This window comes from Cavia porcellus, unplaced genomic scaffold (assembly GCF_034190915.1).
Source record: "Cavia porcellus strain 051 isolate PalLab524CR breed Dunkin Hartley unplaced genomic scaffold, mCavPor4.1 scaffold_16, whole genome shotgun sequence".
NCBI classification, from domain to species: Eukaryota; Metazoa; Chordata; class Mammalia; order Rodentia; family Caviidae; genus Cavia; species Cavia porcellus.
Window position 1 is genome coordinate 35,443,134 of NW_026947499.1, and position 26,463 is coordinate 35,469,596.

Genomic DNA, 26,463 nt, shown 5'->3' on the forward strand with positions numbered 1-26,463 from the left:
GCCGGCTAATATTTAACTCATCCACACTCTACATTATTCACACTCAGAAAGTCCGGGTGGGGAGGTCACCTCTAAATAGCCCCTAAAGGCCTTGGCTTCGGATAAATGGGTATCTTCAATTCCTTTCCAGTATCAGCCAACAGATTTTGAGTACCTACTACGCGTCTTATTTATTCGTCACACCATGAACACCTATTACGGGCCCACCTGGGCGCCAGGTCAGATGCATATGCCAAGCGCTGTGCCTAGTGCTGATGATGCCGTGTAATCAATCAAGACCCATGTGCTTCAGGCTCTGGTGGCATAACATTAATCACAAGAAATGACAGAATTTTAACCAGAATCAGATGCCTCACCTATAGGTGATGCTGACTCTAAAGTGCCTTTTCTTCTCAAGCCAACTGGAAAGGAGTTGGCCAGCAGCAAGAGAGCTGGTTTTGAGCCACGATTTGCCACCAACCAAACAGCAAAGCCAGACAGCAGAGCGGCAACAAGACATTGGGCGGGGGCTGAGGATTAGCCCAAACAAAACACTCAAGAGGTTCAGTACGAGGAGACAGAATACAGCCCCGCTGCCTGGTGCGGGCCTTCTCACTCGTGGTCACTCGTGGCACTTAACTAACCTGGAGTAAGCGCTGGGCGAAATCGAGGGCCCCGGGAGTGCTCAGTTTTGGGGGCAAGGGCTGGTGGTCCCAGCTGCTGACATCAAGACAGTGGAAGCTCGGATTGTTCCAAGCAGGTCTCATGCTTACTCCATTTCAAGGGAAACTGAGGTCAAGGGCAGAGCAGGTACCAGTCCGGTGTTGCTGGGGCACGAAGGGCTGAGCCCGACCTCAAACCCGCCCGGAATCGGGAGAGGCCTCTGCCCGCGTTCCTGGAACTGGGTTGGGCGAGGAAATCGGGGCCTGCGGAGAAGCATTCCGGCCGCCATCCCCACGGCTCAAGACCGCAGGGGGCCTGGCCAAGGTGACCCTGCAGAAGGAGGCAAGGGTCCCCGCCCTCTCGGCCGCAGCAACCTCCTCCATCTTCCCGGTCCGCGGGGCTTCACTGGAGGACCCGCGCGCCCGCCCCCACCCGGGCTACCCCGAGGGCGGGATATTTCGGGCTTCTGTCCGCCACCCCGGGCTACCTCCGGGCCGTGTCCTAGCGCTGCCCTCCGGCAAGGGGCGGAGTCGTGGGGGGGCACGGGGGAGGCGCGCGTCCCAGTTGGGGCTCCTTCCCCCACCCTTGCCACCCGATGCCCGCTCCAGGGGCAGTCTTCCTCTTCTTCCCTTCCCTGGCCAGCCGGTCGCCCCCTCCCCCCGACACGCTCGCCCCGCCTGGCAGCTGGCGCCCGGGGCCTGGGGCCGCGGCGGCGCGAGGGGTTTGCAGAGAGGGCGGGCGCGAGCGAACGAGCGAGCGAGCGCGCCGGAGGGAGGGAGGAGGGAGCGAGGCAAGGAGGCCGCCCCCCGCGCCCCTCCTCCTCGCCCTCCTCCGCGCCCGCCGGTCCCTCCTCCCGCCTCCTCCCCTCCTCCTCCTCCCTCCAAGACATCCCCGCACGGCCGGGCCCCCACGGCCACCTTCCCTGCCCGAGCTGCAGATGTGGCGGCGCGGCCGGGCGCCGGGCGGCAGTGCCAGGGGAGCCCGCTCCCCGTGAGCTTCGAGCCCCGGCCCCCGCCCGCCCCTGCCCTTTCCCCGCTCGCCCCGCACCGCCCCTAGACCGCTGGAGCCCGCAGCCGGGTGCCGGACCGCCCCCGCCGCCGAGGTAGGAAACCCCCGGGTGTCGCGCCTCGGGGACCTGGAGCGGGCGGGGGGGGTCTCGTGTGCCGCGCGGGGGTTGCAGGGCCTGAGGGTCGCCTCCCCCTCTTGCGTCCGCGCCTCGCCCCGGGCCATTGTGAGCCCTTGCCGAGGCCCCTGCGTTCGCTTGCTCGCTGGCTTGCGCCCTCCCTCCCTCGCCGGTTCCCTGGCCCCGTCCGCCGATCTCTCGGTCTTTCTCCTCCCTCTTTCCCTTCCTCCGTACGGAGGCTGGGCCGAGCCGCGGCTGGGCCCGGGGCGGGCGCAAACTTCAGCGGGGAAGTTGGGCGGCTGTGGTAGGGTACACTGCGAGGTGAGAGGGTACCACCCTGCGCCTGAGCAAGAAGTTGGCTGGGGCAGCCAGGCAGCCGCCCCTCCCCATGACTGCGCCCGGGCTGTTTCTAGGAAGAGGTTTGGAAGGTGCCCTCCTTGTCTCTGAACGTCTCCCTCCTGGTGCTCCTCCAACGCTCCTGGAAAGGCCAAGAGGGGGTAGTCCCTGGGGGGTCAACCCTGGGGGCTTGGTCCTCTCCTGCCTTTTGAGGGGAAGGAGGTCAAGGGTCTGCCACGCAGGAGAGGGGGTATGCAAAGGCGCCTGAGGTGGGTTTGGAGCGGGAGAGGCAGGTGCATCTCTCCCCAGGGAGATTCCTGCTTGTGCTTCTCTCTGGCCCCCTGAGATGGGGTTGGAATCCAGACTGGCACCTGGAGACCTTGGCATACTGCCCTGCCCAGCAGGGTACTCAGGCCACAGCAGGGCAGCATGCCGCCTGTCTGCCTGTCCAGGAGGGCCCGCCCAGCTGAGCCAGAGGGTGGCTGGGAAGCTATGGTAGCAGGGAGCTGCCCAGCCCTGCCCCAGGGCCTGGGAAGCTGGAAAGGATACTGGGAGGAGCCCTGGGCCCCCAGCCATCACAGCCCAGGATCTTGGCTCTGGAGGGAATGCTTGACACTTAGGGACAGCCAGCTTGGCTGGGGACCTGGCCAAGGCCTGGGCTCCCGTGGGTCTTGATCTGGGCAGGGTCTGATCTGTGGTCCTCTGAGCCTGGCACCCTGAGTTGTCAGCAGCCATCCTGCTGTTTTGGCATCCTGGAGGGAAGGTGCAGCAAGCAGCCCTGAGACATTGTGCTTTTGAGGGTTTCCCAAAGCCCCCAAGCTTAAGGAATGAAAAAGTGGTCCCTTCAGTCTGCTCACTCATCCACCCTTCCCCAGCCCCCACTGCGGTGCCACAGTACCACAGCTGTCCCAGGCCAGCCCACACTTCCCTCCCAAGTGACCTCGAAACCCTCCCCCTCTTTTCTCCTCTGGGCCCAGGCTGGGCTTCCCAGCTGGCCCTGACCCATTCTGGAGGAGGGCTTGCACCTGGGAGCCCCATGTCTCGATCCACTTCTAGCTCTACTTGACCTTTCCTGCAGCCAGCCAAGTAAGGGACAGTGTCAGGAGGTTGGTCTGTTGGTTTTTTGAGATGGAGACCCCTTGGAAGGAGCCTTGTTTTCCTTGGCTTTTCCCCTCCCCCTCCTTTCCGGAGCTGCCATTAGTGCTGACCCCCTGTGCCTGCCCGCCCTTCCCTGTCTGTGACCTTTGACCTTTGATGTTAAATCCCTCCAGCTGGGGCTCTTTGGCCCCTGAGTGACCCTAGTCCAGGTCCCTTAGGGGGCCTCCCTGCTCCTCCTGGCTCTCTTTTCGGGACACCTGCCAGCCCCTCCCTCACCAATAGGGAGGGGGTATCCTGGGAAGCCAGACAGTGAGTGAGTCACCTCAATTCCAGGCACCACTGCTTTTGGGGTCAGTGGCTTTAGGGATTTGGTGGAGCCAGGCCACAGCCTGTAGAGTGAATGGGAAAAGCCTTTAGCCTGGAATTCTAAAGTCCTGGGTTCAAGTATCAGTGCCAGCACCAATGGACAGTCTCCTCCTGTCTCTTGGTCTCAGTGTCCTCATCTGCAAAACCAAGGGGTCAGGCAAGGTGAGCTATCTGAGCTCCACAATTCAAGAAAATACTGGGTGGGGGGTGGGAGAAGTGGAGAGTAAATCCAACAAAAGCCAACTTTCAATTATCTGTGGGTGGAGCCAGTATGAATAACTGGATGCCATAGACATCTCAAAACCTCATTTTAAACAATTATGTGAACTGAGTCCCCCTAAAGCTTTGTTTCTAAAAAGCCCAGCTGTGAACTAGTAGCCACAGTCATTTCTTTTGCCCAGGCTCCCCTTTCAGGAAGTAGGAGTGGGGATCCAGAGGGTGAACTGGTCTGCTTGAAGACAAGGTTCTGCACCAAGCCCCCTCTTTATGATCAGGAGGGAGGATGAACTCTTACTACAGAGGCCTCAAGATTCCTTCCACCCTTCCGTTGGCTTGGCCATGGCCCCAGACAATGGGAGGGTCTTTTGGCCACCTAATCCTTACAGGGTCTGAGCTGTGGTGTGGAGGCAAGAATGTGTTTTCCCCATATTTTCCTATGTGCATTTTTATCTACCCACTGGACTTGTCTGGAATCTGAATTTTATACTTCGATGAAGGAGTACAACCAGTACTAGAGAGTCAGGACAATCCCAGGATGAGGGAGGTGGGTAGCTGCAGTGATTGGGGGTCCAGATGTTGAGGCTGAGGCAGAGCTGCTCTTTGGGAGGTATCTACAGTGGGACTCTTTGGGAGGCCTGCTGGGGGTCGGGGAGGTGCTGCTGGTCCTGGCCTCCCATGCCTTTACAGCTTCCTGTATTCCAGGCAAGGCTAAGGAAGCCCTTTGCCCAAGTGGGAAATTAAGATTCCAGTGAAGCCCTGAAGGTGGGCTGGAAGGTGGGGGATGGCACAGGGCAATGTCTTTCTCAAGGCTGCACGAAGCATCCCTGAATCCCTCCCCTACTCAGGTTATGGTTGTTGTATTTCACAGCAGACAACTGAAGACAGGGGGGCCCCTTGAAGGTACTAGGAATGGATCCTCCCTTTACCCAGCTAAGCACCTCAGCAATGGGGATCTGTGCTGAGAAATGACCCTCTTCCAACTGGTGAGGTGTTTCTGGGACCAGACAGAAAGATACAGCTTCCTTTACTGTCTAGTTAATCTTCTCTCTCAGGAGCTGCAAAGGGTTCACAGATATGGGCTTGAGGCTCTGATATGTATCTGGGGATTCATCTACTGGAGGACATCAGGGCCAGTTGGGTGGTACACCCAACCCTGTAGTAGCTTGCTGCCAGCCCTGGGTGTGGGTACCACAGCCCTAGCAAAGCTCATGGGACACAGCTGTTAGCCCAGTGCTGTGACCCCACCCAGATAAATTCTAATCTAGGTGAGGACTGGGGTGGGGATGGGCATTTTCAACAAGTACCTGAACAAACTGATGTGCTGGAGGTGGGCCACTGCTTTGACCCCAGGAACAGAAAAGGACCTGGTGGTGCTGGCAATGTGGGAGTCTTCTACAGGGGCAGCCTGGGCTGACCCAGGTTTTTTTCCTGACTCAAATTTAGCCCCACTAGCTTCTACTGTCTCTAGCAAATAAAACTCCAGTTTTAGGTCCCTAGCTGGGTGGGTTAGGAGGCAATAGCATAAGTTGGGGGGTAGAACAGTGTTGGGGGAACACTTTCTAAGGACACTTGAAAAACATCCAACCAGGATAAATGCCTTCTGCTGGCCTGGTAGATTTTACAGAAACTTGCATCCCTCCCCGGAAACTGTTGGTTTAACCTTGTGTGAGAAAACCATTTATCCTTACTTGACAAATTGGGAAACTGAGGCTCAGGATGGAGGACAAATGGACTGTGATGCCTGGGAGGTCTGGTGCTTTGCTTTGCAGCCGGGGAGTAATGGAACCTGCTCTGGATTGTAGCGTGAGCTGCTGCCATGCAGCTGTGTGCCCAGGACCCCTGGGCCATCTTTTCCCTGGAGCTTCCCCTACCCCAGCTGTAGGCCTCTTCCGGGGGATATCAGGTGGGTGTTGAGACTTGGACCTCCTCCCCATTCTTGATCTGGGGCTCAGGGATCTTCGAAAGATAAGAGTTTCTAGGAGCCTGCTTCACAATAGGTCCTCAGGGAGTCCAGAGGTCCATCCTGAGAGACCTTTCTTGTGCTATTACAGCTGAGACAACTCCCTGTGAGCGTCCCCTTGCTGGGCAGGTGTACAGGCCTTGGCTCTGGTTTCTACTCCTGGTCCCTCAGAAAGGGTGAAGGTTTTGGTTAACTGGTGACCAGGATGGGAGGGGCCTGTGAGGCACAGACATGGGAAGTGATTCTGGGTGAGGAATGGGGGGCTTCCCATCTGCTCCAGATGCTCCTGTTGGTGGATAGCCAGAAGGGGCTGAGAATCTTCCAAGTACTGTCTGTAGGGGGAGGCAGCATGGGCTACCTTATGTTCTTTGTCTTTACTGCCTGAGAGGCCAGGTAGTGCCCACCACTGGGAGTGTGACAGCCTGTGAGTGTGACATGTACACACATGTGCCCCAGCCTTGGCAGATGGCTGCTAGGGAGGGAACTCAAACCCAGTCCCTGGTCCCTTCCTCTAGTCATGGCCAAGGACGAGTGGGAAGCTGGTCTAGGCCCCAGGAGACGTTGAATCGACTGAGTCAGCCTGTGGCTAGGAGCCTCCAGGAAAACAGTCCTGCCTGCCAGACAGGGTCTCTACTGGGGTACCATGTGCACACAGAATAGCGCCCCACTGGGACCCTGGCCATAAAGAGGCTGTCAGGGATTGCTGACAGGGAAATTGAGGTTCTAAGAAATTTGGGAGCATGGGGTCAGGGAGGGAAAGAAGGGAACTGGAGTCTAGGACTGTCTGTCTTACCCCTGAAATAACAGTTCTACCTAGAATATTCCTCACGTCCACTCCTTCCCCTGTCCAGTGGAAGGGCCAAGGGTATGGAGTTGTGTCTGGAGGAATCCTCTCTCCCTTGCCCTCGTTGTGACCCCCAGTCTGGCTGGCAGGTCCTTGCCTGGACCAGTTCTCCTCAGAGCCACACACTCTTATATGTGTACCATCAACCCCTACATTTTCAGGCACACTGACCTCAGCTGTGTTGTCCCCTCTCCCCAAGGCTGTAGGATCTTCCATCATTCTTCCAGTTGAGAAGTTTCCAGGGCTGATAGTCCCTTCCTGCTATGGAGGCCATGCTTCAGGGATACCCTGCTTGGTCCTGTGAACCGTGGACTCACAGGCCCCAGAGCAGGCCAGGTCTGGCAAGGCCCTGCCCAGTGGGTGTTACTCTTTAGAAGGAAAAGGATAAGGATGGGGTTGAAGGCTGCCCCAGCTCCAGGATTTGTTTTGTTGTCCAGAGTGGGTGAGCAGGGGTCGGCAAGGGTGGCATCCAGAGGTTGTGTGGTCCCCTGGCAATGCCTGGTCTTGCTTAGCTGACTGGGTTTTGATCCAGGGCTGGGTAGTAGTGTCAGGAGAGGAAGCTGGGCCCTTCCAGGCATCCCAAATGACCAAAACAATCCATATTGTGTCCTCCATCCCCAGTCTGTACCTGGATCCTTTGTGTCCCAGACAGGAGGAAGAGACATCTCTGCTGAGGGGTCCAAAAACCTTAAACTTGGGAAATCATTTCGCTCCTTAGGCCTCAAGCCCCATTGCCACCACCACAACCAGCACCAACCACACTTATCTATCTCATCTGAATGGTGGGGACAAGAAATTAACTAATTTATTCACTCAGTAAATGTTCACTGAAGACCAAGTGTTTAGAAGTAAAGAGAAGATGTGAGGATGCTATGTAAGGGGAGCAGGTAGAATGTTCTAGGATGTTTTCACTCCAGCTCCACTCTAGGCCAGCCCCATCCTTTTACAGTGGGGAAACTGTAGCAGGTATCACAGAGCCACTGTTGGGGAAGACACCCTGCCTTCAGCCTTGGGGATGAAAGCAGGTTCGTGGACACCTGGAGGAACAGCCTATGTATAGCTACAAGAGGTCAATCAGGAAAGACTTGCTGGAGAAGAGTATGGGGACAGGGAAGGCTGTGAGGCAGGAACTGGTTGATGCCTGAGAGGTGTGCCTCAGGCTCTCCAGAGACAAGGATGATAAGAAAAAGATGTGCTGAAGGGGAGGGCTCAAAACAATGCTCTGGCTTGAAGGGGCAGGTAGCGCTCAGCTGTGTGCAGCACTCCACAGCTTCCAAGTGCTGGTTCTGGCCCAGCCCTTCCCACTGCCTCATGAGCTTCCTTTTCTATTGCCTCTCCCTGAAGGCTTATGCAGCCTTAGGCTCAAAAAGATTTGGCTTTGGAATGAGAAGGTGAATCCCAGTTGTGCATCATTGGAGCTCTGGGACCTTGGTCAACTTCCTTGTCTGGAAAATGGGGAGAAGAGCATCTCATTCATAAGGCCAGCAGGATGAACCCAGATGGTATGTGAAGGTTATGCTGGCTGGTCCCAGCTTATGAAGGACCCTGTGTTCCCTCAGCCCTATGACTGCACTCCATGTTCATGTGGTTGATTGATATCTGCCCCCCAAACCTCAGTAGAGCAGTGCACCCTAACACTTTCTTCACTCCCCAGTGCTGGTATTCCCTCAAGACCTAGTTTCATCTGACTTCTCTGTCATGTGTCCTCATCCCCTTCTACCCTCCAGCGGGCCTGGTGTTGGAATACATAAATGAGACAGGCAGGAAAGGCCAAAGTCCGGAGCCTGCCTGACCCTTCTTGCCCTCTTAATTGGCAGGTGCACCCAGTGGCCAGGTGCCTGCCCCAGGGTGGTAGGAGGGATGGGTCACAGGCATGGGACCCCCTGGGACTTAGGTGTCTGGGGTCTGCCTGCAGCCAGACATAGTTTGGGAAAGTTTCCTTCCCTTTGGGGACCAGACCTTACATTATACTTCCTGCCCCAAGCATAAGCTCCTGAGTGTTGGATCATGACATTGCAATAGGGATGTGTTTGTGTATCGGTATCACACATGCATGTGCCTATGTGTCTGGGGATCCTAAGGATGACCAGTCACATCCTACAGGACACTGGCCAGTGTCTGGTCTCTTCCCAGAGACGACTGGTGTGTGCCTAGGTGTGCTGTCCACCAGAAGTAGCAGTGATGCCTGTGCCTAGCCTTGCTGGATGTGTGTCCAGCAGGGAAGTCTGGCTTCCCTGCTGCTGGCCTCTCCCAGGGATCTGGGCAGCTTGCTAGCCCAGCCCTGTTGTCCTTCCCTCCCGGCCAGGCAGGCGGAGTGGGGGCTGCTTGGCAGACTCTCCTTTGGCTGAGGCCCAGGTGTAGGCAGTGCTTGTGGCCCCATGTACTGCCCCCCCCAAACTGGGCAGACAGGAAAATACCAGACATAGTTGTGCAAAGGTGGCTGCAGGCAGGCAGGCAGCAGGGGGTGGGGGCCCCCTAATGGGGGCCCAGGCCACCAGGACTAGGGGAGGCTTTTGTGCCAGGCTTGCCCTGCAGCTGGGTCATGAAGTGTATCTGTATGAATGTACTGGGCTCCCAATTCCAGTGTCACCCTCTTTGCTGGCGTGTGACAAGGAAGCATATGTAGTAAAGGCTGGTGAGGGGTGTAGGAAGCCAGCCAGTGTTCCTTCCAGTTCCAGCTCTGTTTGAACTATCTTGGTGACCGTGGCAGGCCCAGGTTACTGTTTGGGGTATTTTAACCCCAGGACCCAAAATGGGTATCCTCAATGCTTCTAGTTGTTGGAGCCTTTCCAGCAGCAGGAATGGGGTCAAGATTTGTCCTGCAGGATGCCCTGAATCCCCGGGACCATTTACCTTGGTGCCTGAGTTACCAAGAGGAAACCAAGACAGAGTTAACAGGGACCTGTTTGAGGCACCCAGCCAGGTGTGGTGCAGGTGGCTGCAGCTAGCCAGCCTGCCTGGATTTGTGCTGTGAACTTGCAGTAGCTGGTGTTTCCAAGACACACATCGTTCTCAGATGTTGCTCAGCTGGGGACCATGTTCCCATTAGAGTATGGTGCTGGATGAATGCCCCCCTTGGGTGGGAGGGGCTTCCTGTGATGCCAGAGATTTCCAGGGAAGGCAAACACCTGGCCCCTCTTCTGGGGTCTGCTGGGCCCCGCTTCAGGGCTGCTGCTTCCTAGCCCTGAGGAAGGCCTCTATCTCTAGGCTGATAAAATCTCTCCAGCAGCTCTCAGTGCTCAGTCAGGCTCTGGATGGTGACTAGGGTCTGCAGGGGTCATACCACAAAGCAGCAGATACTCAAAGCTCTCTGAGAGGCATAGACTAGCCAATAGCCAAAGCTAAGGATCTCCCAGTTTGGTGTATGTGGTGGGCACAGAGGGGAGAGCCACTGTTCACTGAACTGTGGACAGCAATGGCGATAATTCACATGACAAGTTTTACTAAGCATCTACTATGTGCTTGACTCTATATTAGATGCTATCACATCCTATGAGAAACAGGAATGATTGGATGTGCAGTATTACATTGCTTTCTCTTCAAAACCCCATGTGGGATCCTATTATTTTTAGCATCCCTCCAAGGCCCTTTTCCATCTGATTTCTCCATTGTCCCCATTTTACAGATGAGGATGACAAGTCTCAGGACTTACAGCAGGAAGCAGCAAAGCCAGGTTGGGCCCCAGGTGGTCCACCCCATGTTTGAAACCCTGCTTTGCTGCCTAGCTGCCTGGTCAGGAAGGAAAGCCTATCTGGCCACCAGCCCCTGCTGCTGGGTAGCCAAGGAGGGTGGAGTTTTTGGCCAGAGTAGGGAGCCACAGCTGGTTCCCAGGAATGCAGGGTTGTGGGGACGTTTGCTCTGGCAGCAGTGCTACCCTCAGCTCTCCAGACCTCCTGGCTACCTCCCCATCCCCGTCAGCCCTTCCATCTTTTTTTTTTTTTTTTTTGGTACCAGGGATTGAACTCAGGGCTTTGTGCTTGCCAGGCCAGCACCGTACCACTGAGCTACATTCCCAACCAGCCCTGCCACCTTCTACCCAGTCTGAGTCTTTGTCCCTTCCCATGTCCAAAGGCCCAGGTCTGCAACAGACAAGGTATGTGACTCTAGACAGGTCACTTGATTCCTCTGTACCTCAGCCTTTGCATCTGTAAAGTAGGAATGAAACAGCACCTGTCTTACCAAGTGCTGGCATGTTGCTATCAACAGCTAGCTGTGGATGCTGTTATGGTTTTGTTTTGTTCTGTCTTTTTGAGACAAGTTCTTGCTGTGCAATTCAGGCTGGCCTTGAGCTCACTTCATAGCCCATGGTGGTTTTATTTTTTTGTCTTTTTCCTTTTTATTGGTACCAGGAATCGAACTCATGACTGCCTGCTTCCAAGGCAGGCGCTTATGCCGCTGAGCTAAATCCCCAGCCCCGGTGGTCTTGAACTTGGAACAATCCTCCTGCCTTAGCCTCCTGAGTGCTGGGATTACAGGTGTGCGCCACCATGCCTGGCTTCCTTTTCTGTTCCTGGGCTTGTCATTGACTTGTGCATCTGTAAGACCAGAATACTGAAGTGATGGTCCCTACCAGACTAAGGGTCGGTCACAGAGCAGGGCCTAAGTGACAGGTATAAGCAGACCAGGTTATGTCCCCTTTTGTTCAGTAAGACCACATGAACTTGTGAGAGGCTCATAGTATGTCCTCAGGACTCAGGCCCAGACCAAAGACGAAAGGCTGGGCATGGTGGTACATGCCTGTAATCCCAGCACTGAGGAGACTGAAGCAGAGGACTGCTGCAAGTTCAAGGTCAGCCTAAACTACCTAGTGAGTCCCTGTCTCAAAGCAAAACAGACTAGCAAGGTTTTTGTTTCCTGTACTGGGAATCAACTCAGAACCTTGCACTTGCCAGTCAAGCACTTATGACACTGAGCTGTGTCCCCAGCCCTCAAAACAAAACAGAATTCAAAGGGCAAGTCTTAGGAATATTTTAGGAATAAGAGATGTGCATCACATTACCCTTGACAACACTGATAAACTCAGCCACTCACCTGATCCCATGCTGCTGTAGGGTAGGCAGGGATATGGCCTCTTCTCTTACAGAGTACAACTCAGTTTCTGGCCAAGAGCCTAACCCCCAACTCATATGCACCTCTACCCCTCTAGGTTCAGAGCTAACCAACTGCCATTCTTTTCTGCTTGGGGGCTTCATCCAGAGCAGGATTCTACTTGGTTACTATCAAAATGATAACTGTTAGCCTCAGTTTCCCCATTGGGCCAAGCCTTCAGATTGGCAGGAGGGTGGGAATGGAGACAGTCCCGCCCAGGCCACCACAGCAAGCCTGGGGCCCTGCAGCTGGGGGCCCGTCTGCACAGTGCACAATAGCAGCCATTGTCTTCGCCCTGGTGGGGGGAAGCCCACCCTGGGGGGGCAGCCCACCCCTTGGGTAACCCCACCCAGGGGTGGGGGAGGGCTGTGCCCCATCCCCACTGCCCTGGTGGTCCCTACACCCCCTCATGCTTCCTCCCTCCCACCAACACTGCTTCCTTTCCCTCCCTCTTCTCTAATTAGTTCCTTTTGCAGCTGCAGGAGCTGCATAGCACTAAAGCCCAGTGACTACCTCCACAGCCTCCCTGTGGGGCCTTGCACGTGGGGGTGTTGTACAGTACACTGGCCATCTACGTCTTGACATCTCAGTCTGTCAGCCCTTAAGTCACTGATGGCAGCTCCCTGTCACTGCAGCAGAGTGCTGAGGCACATCATCATCCAACTCATGGGAAAACCATGGTACTGGAGGTTCTACTTTAAGGCATAGAGGGAATTGGTGTAAGCCATGCAGTGTACTCTGTCCTTCACACATTGGCACTGTAGCCAGAGAGAACCCAACTGTGCTTCTGTGCTCAGGGATTACACTAATCCAAGGAACAGATACACCTTGGGGCTGGGTCTCACACACATTGAGGAGGTCCCAGTCCAAGGCTAGTTAACCTTGCCCTGTTAGAATGAAGCAGGCAACTGCATCACCCTTCACCATGCCCCAATTATCCATTCTCTGACTCTCCCCTTCCTGAGGTTTAAGTCAGGTGGCATAGCTGGCTCTCAGGTGCTTGACTTCAGGCTTCTAGAACAGCAGGTACCTGGTTCTTGCTTTTCTTCTATAAAACCTCTGTACCCTCCAGAGCAGAGCTGAGCCTAGACCAGCTGCTGCCGCCTGGGGATAGGGATGGGACATTTGAGGTTGGCCAAGGTCAGAGCAGGAGAGGTCACAGGCTCTTTTCTCCCTGGGGGGGGGGGTGCTTCTCTCAGAGTAAAAAATTAGCACCAGCCTGCGGTGGGGGTGCTAGGAGGTATGGGCCTTGGTAGGTAGGGGCTCCTTCCTCTTTCCCAGGAACCAGAGGCAGTGTGCCTGGGCTGGACTCTGGCTTCCTTGGGAATGAACCCCTGCCTCCCTGGGCAGAACTCAGCAGCAGGAAGTTGGGGGGGGGGTCCCCTGGGGACTAGGCCTACTGATCAGGGGAGGCTCCCCTTCGCATCTTGGGGGCTGTGCCTGGTCCTACCCAGGGATGTAAGCTTTTCCTGGGGTCCTCCCCAGGTCTATGTAGGAGGCAGCATTCCCTAAAGATCCTAAACCAAAGTGACCCAGTGCCATGGCTTCTTTCCAGCTCCCTCTGGCAGTGGTGGTGGTAGGGCAGGTGGCAAAGGCTGCTGCTTGGGCAGTGTTGCCAGTGTCTCCTTGAATTTTCAGCTCCCAAACTATCCTGCCCTATGGTCCTGTTCTCCATATTGAGGGGCTAGGGTGAAGACAGGGGCTATGGGGAGGCTTGTGGCCCTGGGCCAGCATAAGGACCAGGCCACCAGCCCTTCCTGGCTCCTGAATTCTTAATCAGCATAAATATTTACTTCCTTCCTTCCCTTCCAGGCTCCTAGCACAGAGGAGCTTCAGGGAGGTTGGACTGGGCCTGTGTCTAAAAATAAACAGGTGGAAGGACAGGCAGACACACAGACAGACATAACTGTGTGTCTGTGGGGAGGAGGGATTCAGGCACAAGGTAGCTCCATCCCCTCAAGGAGAACAGAAGTGGGGCACCAAGGCCACTTATCCTTGTCATTCATCCACTTGCCAATTTGGGTCTGGGTCCTTGCACAAAGGGTGGCATGCTGTTCTCCACACCCCTTGTACTGCTGGAAGCCCCTTCCCGGGATGCCCTAACAGATCTGACCGCTTTAACAGGGTCAAGTCAGACCTGGGTCCCATGGGTAGAAGCACCTGGCTGGTTGTGCTTTGATGACATAGGCCAGGGAGGCTGGACAGTCTCCCTGTGCCCAGAGACCCCTTGTTAGCCATATGCAATGGAATCTGAGATGTCATGCAAGTAGAAAGTCTTGAGTGAGGGAAGGGACAATCTGATGTGTCTGTGGGGGCCCAGGGGAAACGATGACAGGGGCTGGGGACCAGGTAAAGACCAAAGTGTTGGCCTAGAGGAGGAGTGAGTGGGCATGTAGGGCTGACATACACCAGTGAGAGCATTCAGACAGCACCAAATTCATATGAGCCACTCTAGCACCCAAGGACATGGGGTATAGGCATTTCAAGTACTTTCCAAATGGTGGGTATGTCCACCATGTCCACCCTTTTATATTAAATTTAGTGAGTTACAGAATCTCACAATGACACTCGGTTAGCAGAGAGATTTTTCAAGTGTGCTAGTCATAACTAATGAAGACCAGGAACAGGAATTTCTCCCCCAGTGGGGGAAGAGATTACTGCTTGGAAAATAAAGTGTGAGTTTGGACAGGACAGTAGGTCAGTGGAACCCACAATTCCATTTATATGTGGACAGCTAACACCAGTGAGTAATTTCTTTTCTTTTCTTTTCTTTTTTTTTGTACCAGGGATCTAACTCACTACCAGTGAGTAATTCTATGAAAATGAAATTACAAAATAAGCCTGGTAGCACACCTGTAATCCTAGCAGTCTGGAAAGCTGAGGCAGGGGACAGCTTGGACAATTTAGTAATTTATCCAGTGTCTCAAAGTAAAAAATTAGAAATTGGGGGTGTAACAATATAAAAGCCCTGGGTTCAATGATTAGTACAAAAAATTATATCATGAAACTTAGAACATTATCACCAGTAAAAGATAACAACAACAAAAAGCCAATGTATAAATGATTTTTTAAAAGTTGATCTACTCTACCACGCCTGTCTCCATTGGACTGACCTGGCTAGTCCCCAGCTGCCCCCTGGTGGCCGCTAGGAGAAGCGCTCTCAGTGGTTTGTGGATGCTCTCTTTGGCTGTACCTGGGAGGTGGAACCCTTTGCCTGTGCTCCCAACTCTTCAAGCCAAGTTCTGTATGGTTTGTCTAGGACAGGTTCTTAGCCTAGCTTCCTTGGAGGTGACACAGTTGCTCGCTGGCCACAAGTGGGCACTCAGCAGTTAATAGCTTCAAAATACTAAGTGCCCTCTTGGAGGAAGGTTGTGGATGGAGGCTTGTTGTTCCCATAGTCTGTTTCTGGGTCTTTGGACTCAGACTGGACAGAATCCTCAGGTGAGGCTCCCCACTCTGTCAGAAGTGACAGATAGGTCTTGGCCGGCCAGTTCTGGAAGATCTATCTTTGAGGTCTTGAGATTGGTAGCTCTGCACACTTGAGGCACTTGTTTAAGTCACTTTTGGGCCGGGGATTTAGCTCAGCAGTGTAAGCACATGTCTGGCAAGCAAAGTGCCTGAGTCTGAAAAATCTCACTTTCATGGCAAGATGGAGGGCATGAATGCTGAATATGATGGTGCACACCTGTAACCCTGGCTACTCAGGAGGCTGAGCCAAAGGGTTATGAGTTCAAAGCCAGTCCTGGACTACACAGTGAGATTATGTGTGAAAAAATAAGATTGAAGGAAAAAGAAGTGGGAGGGAGGACTGGAGATATGGCTTAGCAACACAGTGCCTGCCTGGCAAGTGCAAGGTCATGAGTTCAATGCCTAATACCAAAGGGAAAATAAAAAGGGGGCTGGAGATATAGCTCAGTGAGAGAGCAAGCACTTGCCTAGCATGCACAAGGCCAAGTTTATTCCTCAGCACAGAGACAGACAGACACAGACACATGAGTATGAATGAACATGAGACAGACAAATGAATATGAATGAACAAGAGCTTAGCTCCCCAAGAGATTCATGGGGAGTAGATGCAGAACTGGTTCTCTTAATAATTCTGGCTGGCTAAAGCTATTCAGAGCATCTCCCTCCTCAGTTCCTGTGTGCTTTAATGGGTACAGTCTGAAGAGGAGCAAGGTCACAGTGTCACAGCATAGCCCATCCTTCTCCAGGTTCCTGCTTAAAGACCATTTGGTCACCCTCTTCTGCCTGCTGCCCCCTCTGACACTAAGCCCTCATCACCATGCATTCCTTGGACGAGCCGCTCGACCTGAAGCTGAGCATCACCAAGCTCCGGGTGGCGAGAGAGAAGAGGGAGAGGACACTGGGTGTGGTCCGGCACCGCACTCTGCACAGGGAGCTGGGCCTGGTGGATGATAGCCCCACACCTGGCTCCCCAGGCTCCCCACCTTCAGGTACTGCACAAGGCAGGGTGGGGGACTCAGATGGGCCTGAGCCATGGTGATAGTAAAGATGGCTAAGATGTGTACAGGACATAGCTATACTGTAGTCCCTTGCAGCTTTGGTTTAGAGTGTCACCCTATGCTTGTCCACTCATACTCCTAGTTTAGCTTTAGATAAGGGAGGCCACCCAGTTAATGTAGCTGGCATCAGGACACAAGATTCAAACTTGGGCCTCTAGGAGAATGTGAGGTAGTGTGGGGAGAGTCCAAGAGTAACAGCAACAGTCCCAAGACCTCACTTCCTAGACTTTGAGACTTTTATCAAACGATGGTGGAGTTTGGGGACCTTCAGCCCAGCAATTGTGTCTCAAAAGCTCGGTGCTTGTGTCCAGTATACAATCACCCCATGTGTTCTACATCCATGTGGACCTTGAAAACGGAATCTGAGTTGGAAGGCTTGGGAAGCGTGCAGCCCATACCTACCATTTTATAGAAGGGAGTACTGAGGCAAGAAAGGGCCTGGGAAAAACTATCACAGGGAGCCAGGTATCTTATGTTTTAGTTACTATTCTGTTACTCACCTTGTGTGGCAGACCAATCCCATCCATAAAATGGGTCCTATTTCCTGTCTTACTCCATGGCTGAGTTCTCATGAAGTACAGGTCAAAAACAATAAGCGATATCATCACATCACATCTATTAGCTGCATAGGTTGCTTCTTAAGTACCTGGGGATCCTTTAGTTTGTGGAGACACTGGAGACATGGCTGATGTCTGCTCCTAGGATTACAATGGAGATAGAGACCTTGCCCACCAGGACTTCTGGTTCCTGGCTCTAGCATCTCCTGAGTGAACTGTACCTTTCCTTTAGGCTTCCTGCTGAACCCTAAGTTCCCTGAGAAGGTGGATGGACGCTTTTCTGCAGCCCCTCTGGTAGACCTCAGCTTATCACCGCCATCTGGACTGGACTCCCCCAATGGCAGCAGCTCACTGTCCCCTGAGCGTCAGGGCAATGGGGACTTGCCTCCATTGCCCACTGCCTCGGTAAGAAGGGGTAAGGGTTGGTTAAGGGGTAAAGTGTATTGGTTTCTGGGGGCTCCGTGACAAGCTCTACACAACTGGCAGACTCAAAAGATCAGAAATGTGTTATTCTCTCATAGTTCAGGAAGCTAAAGTGTAAAATCAAGGTGTTGGCAGGGACAAGCATCCTTAAAAGTTCCAGGAAGAGAACCTTCCTTGCCTTTCTGAGCTCCTAATAGCTTCTGACACTCTTGGCATTCCTTGTGTGGTAGCTGCATTCCTGCAATCTCTGCCTCCATCTTCACATGACTTCTCTTGACTTGTACCTCTGTATGTGCTTCTGTGTCCATATTTCCCTTTCCTTCCTGTTATAAAGATACCTGCCACTGAGTTTAGGGCCACCCTCATCCAGCAGGATCTCATCTTAACTTGAACTTCATCTCCAAAGACTAAACTGCTATATAAAGTCACAGGCACCAGAACCTGAGGTTAGGGCTTAAATGTATTTTTGGGGGGACATTATTCAATCCACTCCAAAAGAGAGAAGGAGTTTGGGCTTGCCAGAGGGTCTCAACAGGGCACTAACCAGCTCTGCCCCTTGCCCTCTTATCCTAGGACTTCCAGCCACTACGCTATTTGGATGGCGTCCCTAGCTCCTTTCAGTTCTTCCTACCCTTGGGCTCTGGGGGTGCCTTGCACCTGCCTGCTTCTTCTTTCCTCAACCCCACCAAGGACAAGTGCCTCTCACCAGAGCTGCCCCTACCCAAGCAGCTGGTGTGTCGCTGGGCTAAGGTGAGTAGGGGTGGGAAAGAGTGGTGGGGCCCAGGGTGGCCATCCTGCTCAGACCCTGCCTGGCCCTGCAGTGTAACCAGCTCTTCGAGCTCCTACAAGACCTGGTGGACCACGTCAATGACTACCATGTCAAGCCTGAGAAAGATGCAGGCTACTGCTGCCATTGGGAGGGCTGTGCCCGCCATGGACGAGGCTTCAATGCCAGGTGAGGGAGCGGGAACAAGGGAAGGAGGGAGAGGCTGGGTATGCAGTGAGCTTAGTGCCTCCATGCCCTCCCTGGAGCAGGTACAAGATGCTCATCCACATCCGCACACATACCAATGAGAAGCCACACCGCTGCCCAACCTGCAACAAGAGCTTCTCCCGCTTAGAGAACCTGAAGATCCACAACCGGTCCCATACAGGTGAGAGATCACAGGAGTCTCAGTCCATGAAGGAGGGCTGGACAGGTTGGAAGCAGTGTCAGGGATCTCTAAAGCAGGACTGGACTTTAGTGATGAAGGGCAAACTAGATGTTAGGATATGCCTACAGTTCCAGCTAACTGGGAGGCCAAGGCAGAATGACTGCTTGAGTCCAAGAGTTCTAGGGCAGCTTGGGCAAATATAGCAATACCCCATCTCCAAAAAAATCCAACCACCACCACCAAAAAACCCACTTGTTTCATGCAGTCTTTCCTTGAAGCTTGGTGTGTATCTTACCCTCTCACAGCACATCTCTATTTGGACCAGCTGCATTTCAAAGGTTCAGTGAAGTTGTAAAGATTCAGTTAGTTTGAACTATTTGGTGAAAGGCTACCAAATAAAAAGGGTAGCCAGCACTTAGTACTCTCCATCAGCCAGGCCTCTGCAAAACCTTTGTATAACTTTACAGAGACTGCTCAAAATATACAGCACATTTAAATAAAATGAATTGTTACAGCTGGGTGCAGTATATATGTCTGTAATGCCAGCACTCAGGAAGCTGAGGCAGAATCACCACAAATTGAGGCCACCCTCGACTACACAGCAATTCTCTCTCAAAAAAAAAAAAAATTACTATAAACCTCTTCTCAAAATATTCTTCCTCGCTTTGGCCATACTTATCCCATCATTCCTGCCACTGTTTGAAGCAGTTCTGGAAGTCCAGCTGAAGTCTTCTTCTGGGAGTGTCTTGAGTGTGGTAAAAAAAAAAAAATTAAAAAAAAAATATATATATATATATATAGGGAATGCGCCTACTGAGCACTATCCAACAGAAAGGCAGGCTTGGAAAAAGCTGTGTCCCCATGAACCTTATTCATTGGATATGGCACCAAGTGCTTCTGGCTCTTCTGCAAAGTCAAAATGATCATGAAAGGTAAATGTTTTGAATTAATTCAGGACACTGAAGTAGCCACAACAGTTGAACTAAAGACACTCATGAAAGAGGTCTTCTAGAACTTCTTCAAGAAGTGGCAAAAACAATGGGGTAAGTGTGTTTGAAGTGAGGGGCAGTATTTTGATGGAGATTAGTGGCAATGTGCTTTTTACTATTACAGATTTTAAAATGGTTAACATTTAACTGTATTTTTTGATCAGTACCTATGATCTCTTAAGGTCAAGTTCTGTCCAGCAAAGTTCACCTAATCTGTAGCACCAGAACTGAGGCATCCATAGCAAGGACACAGCAGAGAGCTGGGGCCTAACCATGCTGGGTTCCTCCTGCTACCCCTACCTGGGTCTGATCTTGGGTCAGGTGCTAGGGATGCCCCCAATCAGACAGCAAGTGTTCTAGGTGATTTGGGGTAGGGTGGGGCAGTGAACAGTGTGAGTAAGGGGATAAGACCCCTCACATGACCCACTCCTGCAGGTGAGAAACCCTACATCTGTCCCTATGAGGGCTGCAACAAGCGCTACTCCAACTCAAGTGATCGCTTCAAGCACACTCGCACCCACTATGTGGACAAGCCCTACTACTGCAAGATGCCAGGCTGCCATAAGCGCTACACGGACCCCAGTTCACTGCGCAAGCACATCAAAGCCCACGGACACTTTGTGTCTCATGAGCAGCAGGAGCTCCTACAGCTGCGCCCACCCCCCAAACCACCATTGCCTGCCCCTGACAGTGGCCCCTACGTCAGTGGGGCCCAGATCATTATTCCTAACCCTGCTGCCCTCTTTGGAGGTCCCAGTCTACCTGGCCTGCCCTTGCCTCTGGCCCCAGGTCCCCTTGACCTCAGTGCCCTGGCCTGTGGCAATGGTGGGAGTAGTGGAGGTGGAGGGAGTATGGGCCCTGGGCTGCCAAGCCCTGTTCTGCCCCTCAATCTGGCTAAGAACCCACTATTGCCCTCCCCGTTTGGGGCTGGTGGACTGGGCTTGCCTGTGGTCTCCCTCCTCGCTGGCTCCGCTGGCGGCAAGGCTGAGGGGGAGAAGGGTCATGGATTGGTGCCTGCCCGGGCACTGGGTATAGAGGGTCGCAAGACTCCCCTTGAAAGGACGGAGAGCAGTCGCTCCCGGCCAAGCCCTGATGGACTCTCCCTGCTGCCGGGCACTGTTTTGGACCTGTCCACGGGCGTCAGTTCAGCAGCCAACAGCCCAGAGGCACTAACCCCTGGCTGGGTGGTCATCCCACCAGGCTCCGTGCTGCTCAAACCAGCTGTGGTGAATTGAGCCTGTCTGCCCAACTATGCAGTGCAGCCAACAACTCCAGGCCCCTGCCCTGACAAACAGAAACCCCTCTGTGAAACAGCAATAATGTTCCACTACCCTGGGGCCTGGTGTTTTGTGCTCCCCAGGCAGCTGCAGCCTCAGATGAGGTGGCAGCAGGGATGGTGCTAGGAGGTCAGTGCTGGCCTTCCAGCTCTCAAGTGAGGACCTACCATCCAAGGAGAGCCATGCTTTTGGGTGCTGCTCAGGCCTCACTCACCTCTGGCCATCTTGCCCCATAGTTTCTGTGAGGCCCACTTCTGCCTGTCCTCCCCCCTCAAACCTTCTTGACCTCCTATTCTGGTGCCTCCATCTTGTGGCTGACTTGGGCAGGTCTCCTTTCCTCCCTGTATTGCCCACTTGCCAGCTAGGGGCCAGCAGAGACTGCTGTCCAAGTCTCAGCAGTGGGGTGTGTAGGATAGTATCTACCCTGCCTGCTGGTGTCAGGCTCCTTTAATGTGAGCCATAAGGAGGAGTCCCCAAGGATCAGAGGTCTCACCCCCATCTAGGCTCACCTAGCCCCAGCTCCAGGTTCTTGACTCCTTTCCCTCTAGCCCAGCCCTCTGGAGGGAGAGCAAGATAGACGCAGGCCCAGCTAAGCCACAGGAAGATGCCACATTCTCCCTGCCTACCCCTATGACAAAGTGCCTCCCTGACTACTAGAGAGGGAGGCCTGCTTGGTCAGCTGCCCCTACCCCTATGCCCAGCCTAAATCAGACAGCAATGGCAGAGGTTGGCCACATTAGAAAGAGAAGAGATAGCTGACCATTCATCTGTCCCTGCCCCTGAATCTCTTCCCTCTACCTTTTGGGCACACTGGAAGTATGGGAAGCAGGTCCAAGGGATCTAGCCCTCTGGCCCAGCCTGGGCTTTAGCTTCCTTAGCATCTGAGGCTGCTGGGTAAGGAATGTACATAACCTGAGAAATACACCCTGCAGGAGACTGACTGGGCCACCCCAGGCTGGGAGGTAGCTCCAGGTCTGGGGGTACCAAATCATACCAGGTAGGACCTAAAGAGATTTCTAGAGGCTATGGACTGAAGGTCCTGGGCTTACAGGAGGACAGGCCACCAAGGATGCCTGCCTGGCCCCTCTACTGGAAAACAGCTGGCTAGAGGAAGGACCCTTACTTGTGACAGGATTGCTTCCTGTAGTTTTCCCTAGCTGAGCTCTTCCTAGAGGCAGTCTCTCCTCCACTTCCAGCCAGCTGCCCTATGACTTGTGCTATTCAGAATAGGGTCTAGCTGTTCCGCAGGGGTCAGAATAATTCAAGGACGCTGGAGATGTGTGCTCCACAGGCCCACTACCCAATCCCAGGAATCTGGGCCCTGCAACATACCACGCCTCTTGCTGTTTCCTTCTCTGCCAGCAGCTGGGAGCTCTGGCTTCTAAGAAAGCCCTGCCACTGACTGCAGAGTGATCAACCCCTTTTACCTGTCAACTAGAACAAAAGAGCTTCCAGGTGGCAGTGAGGTCCTCAGTATCCCTGAAGTTCCTCTGAGCAGCTCTGCTGACCCCACCCTTTGCTGGACTGCCCTTCTGTCCCAGAGGGGTCACCCTGATCTGGCCTGCCTGGCTGATGGGCCTAACAGCCCAATCCTGACAGGGCCTGGCCACGTTAGCTCTGCCTCTTGAAGGGGCTGTGAGCAAATAGGAAGGAGCTGGTCTCCTTTTCTTGGGCCCCATCCAAGACCCAAGCAGTCCCCTATCCCTGTCAGAGTCCCAGGCCTTAAGTCCCTGGTTAGGGGACCATGGGTTTGGGACTCAAGCCCAGGAGCAGAGGAACAGGGCACTGGAAGGTGACATTAGCTCAGCATGTGATTCTGTGATAGACCAGGCTTGGAAGGGCCAGTGAACTTTTGTTGTTGTCAGTTTGTTGTTGCACATTCCAGGATATCAGTATTTTAACAGGTTCTAAGTGCCTTTCTATTGTAGCTTATGTTTTTCCTCCTCTTGGCTCCATTGCTGTTAGCATAGAGTTTAAAAAAAGAGATAAGCTAATGACTATAACAATATATTCCTCCATGTGAGAGGAAGTTTATAAAGAAACAATAAAAGTAAGTTGCGAAGATGGTTTGTGTCTCATGGATGTGCCTGAAGCTGGGCTGCCTGACCCCCTAGGCTATCCTATCCTGACTGGCTATGGTTTCTCCCAATTATAGAGCCACAGACCCCAACCAGTGTCTTTCTCCTTGACCCTTCAGGTGCCACTCTCACCTGTGACCAGCAGTGCTTGGGAGGGGACAGGTGGCAAGAGCACAGACAGAAGATTCTGGGTTAAAGCACATTACAAGTGCCACTGTCTGCCATGAGTGCTAAGTGGCACCTCAGTCCCGTGAACTTAATGCTGAGCATTCTGCCCAGCTCTTCATGATGCCAGAGTCAAGCCTCACCCAAGTTCTCTACCCTGAAGGGAGGAAGGCCTAAAGGTGTCAACTGGGTTGCCACCTGGCAGGGCACAGGGAGGAGTCAGACATTGTGGGTGGAGGAGTTCTGTGACAGGTCTCACATGGGCCATTTGCCAGTCCTATCCTCACCCCTCCACCTGGACTACCAATGGTTTCTGCCTCCTATCCCAGCATAGTTGTACAATGCCTACAAAAGCAGAAGGAGCAGCCTGCCTCCTAGATTTGGGATACACGCACAGGAGAAATGCAGGAAAGACATTTATTACCAAGCTATAAATTAAGAGGCGGTGGTGTGGGGTGGGGTGGGGTGAGATGAACAGTCATGTTTGCCTTTTCTCTCTGTCCTCCTGGGCCTGGATTCTGAGTTCCTCATCCAGGCGCTCCTTTGCACGGACGACCTGGGGGGGGGGGGTTCAGGGTATCAGGCTCTGGCAGAGCCTCTGCCCTTGCCCCTTTGCCTGCATGGCTGGTCTCTTCCCTTCCCTCTGTGGAGGGCAGTGGGTGGGGTATCAACAGCTCCTTTAGCAATGTCCCAGGGGACTGCTTCTCAGCCTTTTGGCTAAGATCAAGTGTAGCAGTACTCTGGGGTGAGAGGCAGTCTGTGGATAGTCCCTCTTCCAGGGGAGCCCAACATTGGACGTCTGTACTGCTGCAGCCAGAGTGTAGGTCTTCATACACTACCAGCAGCTGGCTCCTATTCCTTCAAGGTCCAAGCTGCTGAGAAGGCCACTGTTTCCTCAGCTGTGCCCTATGGAACTAGGGTTGCCACAAGGAGTGGTAGTTTGGAAGGTCCTCACTAAGGGTGGGGAACCAGGGGAAGAAAGGCCTGTCAAACATATATGTACCAGCTGCTGTACCTCGAAATGAGGGCCCCAGTGAAAAGGAGGTTCACAGCTTACCTTCTTGCAGAATCAAAGAGCACTCACCTTTGACTGCAAGTAGAAGGAGCCACCCACGGATTTATCATTCACTTTAAATAGGTGTTCATAGTTCTGTGGCAGAAAGGAGATGGTGAGCAAGTTTACAGTCTTCAGAAACACCAGGGAAGCTAACAAGGAAGTAAAGCTAAATAGACCTCTGCATCCTACATGCCACACTATTGTAACTCTAGAAGCTGCTCTGACTGCTTAGGGTCAGAGATAGGCTCAGCTATTCTCTCAACCGCCCTATGTCTTTGCAACTGCTCTGCTTGGGCCTAAAACTTAAGCCACACTGGCAATCTCCAGTGGCTACAATCAGAGCCTCCATACCCACCAACCTTTGCCAGCTCCTCTCCATCCCAACTTCCAGAAATCTGGTAGCCTCACCTTCTGGATTTCCTCTGCACTCAGCTTGGAGATGTTGAGAATCTGCTGGGCCTCCTGGAGACTGAGGCCAGAGAGGTTGGATGCAGCTGCAGACTGGTGTCCTGCACGTCCCCGGGCATCAGCTGCTGCCCGACTAGCTGTGTGGACATGTGGGTGATCACTCTGCCCTCAGCAACCCAGAGCTCCTGGGCTTTCCAAGTGGGTGGCTCACCCCTGCCAGGTGGCACAGAAGAGACGCACAGGGACAGAGGTGACCAGGAGAGGTTCTTGTTCTCTAGTAGTGGCTTATTTTTTTTGGCTAGAGGTGGGTGTCATGGTAAAGTGAAGACAGACATGCCTCACTGGATTAATGATCAGGACAAGATCTGACCATAAATCCTAGCTCCTGAGCTTGGTTTGGTGGCACAAACCTGTAATCTTGGCACATAGGAGGTAGAGGCAGGAGGACTACTATAAAGTTCCAGGCCAGCCTGGCCTACAAAGTGAATTCAAGACCAACCTGCATTACAAAGTGAGACCCTGTCTTGAAACAAAACAAAACACCTGGCTCTTGGTCCCCAGTCTAGATCACAAGATGACCTTGTACCTCTTTTTCCCCTATCCCTTATCTCAGGGACACAACAAATTGGGGCCTTTATGGTAATACGGGGACCAGACAAGAGTGAAGTTAAGAGCAAGTGGAGAACAACAGCTTGGCCAGTACCTGGCTGTACAGCAGATACTCAGACCACCAAACAAACTGCCTTGGGTTAACTGTTTCAGTGACCCTAGTCAGGAGCTAAACTTTTCCTTAAAAAATCAGATAGTAAATATTTTAACTTTGCAGCCAAATAATCTGTACTTCCGTGCAAGCAGCCAGAGGGTATGGCTATGCTCTAATAAAACTTTATTAAAACAGGTAGCCAGGTGAGCCAATTGCCAACTCCTGCCCTTGATGCTCATGTTAACCAGGTGTCAGTGAAAATAAATCTTCTCTTACATAAGAAAGTCCCAAAATTGGACAGTGCTCCCCCCCCCCCAGCCTGGAGAAATACCCCATGCTGCCCAAGCCACAGACCCTCAGCCCACAGATGGAGCCCTGCATTCACAGCCAGCCCAGCCTATAGGGGAAATCAGACCTGGAGAGGAGCTCCCAGCCCAGGGGAAAGATGAGCCAAAGCTTACCTGCAAATTCCTGCCGCAAGGCTCGAGCAAAGGCTCTACCCACCACCTGGGCGCCCATCACAATGATCTGGGCCAGGTACTTGGCCTGTGGGCAGAGCAGGCACCTGGTCAGCAGGCTGCATTCCCAGGGCCTTGAAAGGTAGTACCCATCCTAGTGGCAAGTACCCATCCTTGTCAAGTGGCAAGACTGCTGGAGAGCTGAAGGCATGAGGCACTGAACTGTGGCCACAGCCCAAAGCCCAGATAAAAAAGTTTCTGCTGGTAAGGTGGCAGAGGTCAGTCTCTGGAGTCCCAAGAGTTAAGGCAGTCCTCCCATGACCTTCAGGAAAGGCAGAGAGGAGCCAAGACGGCATGGGTGAATATGGAGAGCACAATTTAGGAAGAAACACTGCAGCCTGGCAGGCAGGACAGTCATTTTCCACTCCAGGGACCCAAACAGCTTCTCTTGTGCTTCTGAGATTGGTTGTTATCCATTTCACCGGGGGTGGGGGGTGAGGGGGAGTGGTGGTGGTGGTGACTTTCTCCAGGACTATTCAAGTCCTATACTTGGGAGTCCATTCCAGTCAACACAACAAAATTACTAGCATTCACTTAGAGAAGACTGTCTCCGCTTGCAGGAGACAGAAGCTTACAAGAGGATAGTTAGACAACCGCTAAGGACTCAGAAGATAAGACAGTATAGCTACTTTATCGCTTCAGCCACTGGGTCAGCCAAGTCACTCAAACACTGGTTTAGGGCCTGTGTTTATAATGCTCTCTGTTCAGCATTTGAGTACAATGACATACAGAACCTGGTCTCTACCATCCGAGTTGGCCACACTCACACAGCCTGGCAGGAAAATTGGCTGCAGCACAGCAAGATTATGCAGACCTTCAACTTTTGATTCAATATTCCATGATGGCACCCAGGGAATTTTGTCTAAGATGAGACCAGAGGTACACAGTCAACAGAGGGGGCACTTAGTAACAGGACATAGGTGCTGGGAAAA

The 26,463-nt window shown here is 53.2% G+C and overlaps 2 protein-coding genes across 10 annotated transcripts in view; one reads left to right on the plus strand and one right to left on the minus strand.

The window, feature by feature from the left end:
• The first annotated feature begins 1,607 nt into the window (after positions 1–1,607).
• Positions 1,608–22,664, plus strand: Glis2 (GLIS family zinc finger 2). 2 transcript variants are annotated; one of them, XM_063226409.1, is made up of 8 exons: positions 1,652–1,744; positions 7,933–8,090; positions 15,891–16,133; positions 16,992–17,164; positions 17,756–17,932; positions 18,004–18,137; positions 18,218–18,336; positions 19,761–22,664. In XM_063226409.1, exons 3-8 carry the CDS (start codon positions 15,962–15,964, stop codon positions 20,558–20,560), a joined length of 1,575 nt encoding a protein of 524 aa, XP_063082479.1. In that variant the 5' UTR covers positions 1,652–1,744; positions 7,933–8,090; positions 15,891–15,961; the 3' UTR covers positions 20,561–22,664. The 2 variants fall into 2 exon arrangements, with proteins under 2 accessions (XP_003477764.1, XP_063082479.1); XM_003477716.5 differs by lacking the exon at positions 7,933–8,090 and having other exon boundaries at positions 1,608–1,744.
• A 584-nt stretch (positions 22,665–23,248) lies between these two features.
• The window catches only part of Coro7 (coronin 7), a 77,192-nt gene continuing 73,977 nt past the window's right edge, over positions 23,249–26,463 (minus strand). For 5 of the 8 annotated variants that reach the window (XM_063226403.1, XM_063226405.1, XM_063226406.1 and 2 more), the window contains 4 exons: positions 25,475–25,559; positions 24,311–24,447; positions 23,930–23,995; positions 23,249–23,401 (listed from right to left, as the gene is read on the minus strand). In XM_063226403.1, coding sequence (XP_063082473.1) covers positions 23,324–23,401; positions 23,930–23,995; positions 24,311–24,447; positions 25,475–25,559 — 366 coding nt within the window. In that variant the 3' untranslated portion in view covers positions 23,249–23,323. Of the gene's footprint in view, positions 23,402–23,929; positions 23,996–24,310; positions 24,524–25,474; positions 25,560–26,463 lie in introns of those variants that run through there. The other 3 variants (XR_010039817.1, XR_010039818.1, XM_063226404.1) reach the window with 3 other exon arrangements.

What these genes read in the sequence shown, in the direction of transcription:
- Glis2 (XM_003477716.5), top strand. Translation starts at nt 15,962, where the DNA reads ATGCATTCCTTGGACGAGCCGCTCGACCTGAAGCTGAGCATCACCAAG. An exon ending in TGGTGTGTCGCTGGGCTAAG is followed by an intron (nt 17,933 to 18,003) that starts GTGAGTAGGGGT and finishes CTGGCCCTGCAG; the next exon opens with TGTAACCAGCTCTTCGAGCT. An exon ending in CCACAACCGGTCCCATACAG is followed by an intron (nt 18,337 to 19,760) that starts GTGAGAGATCAC and finishes CCACTCCTGCAG; the next exon opens with GTGAGAAACCCTACATCTGT.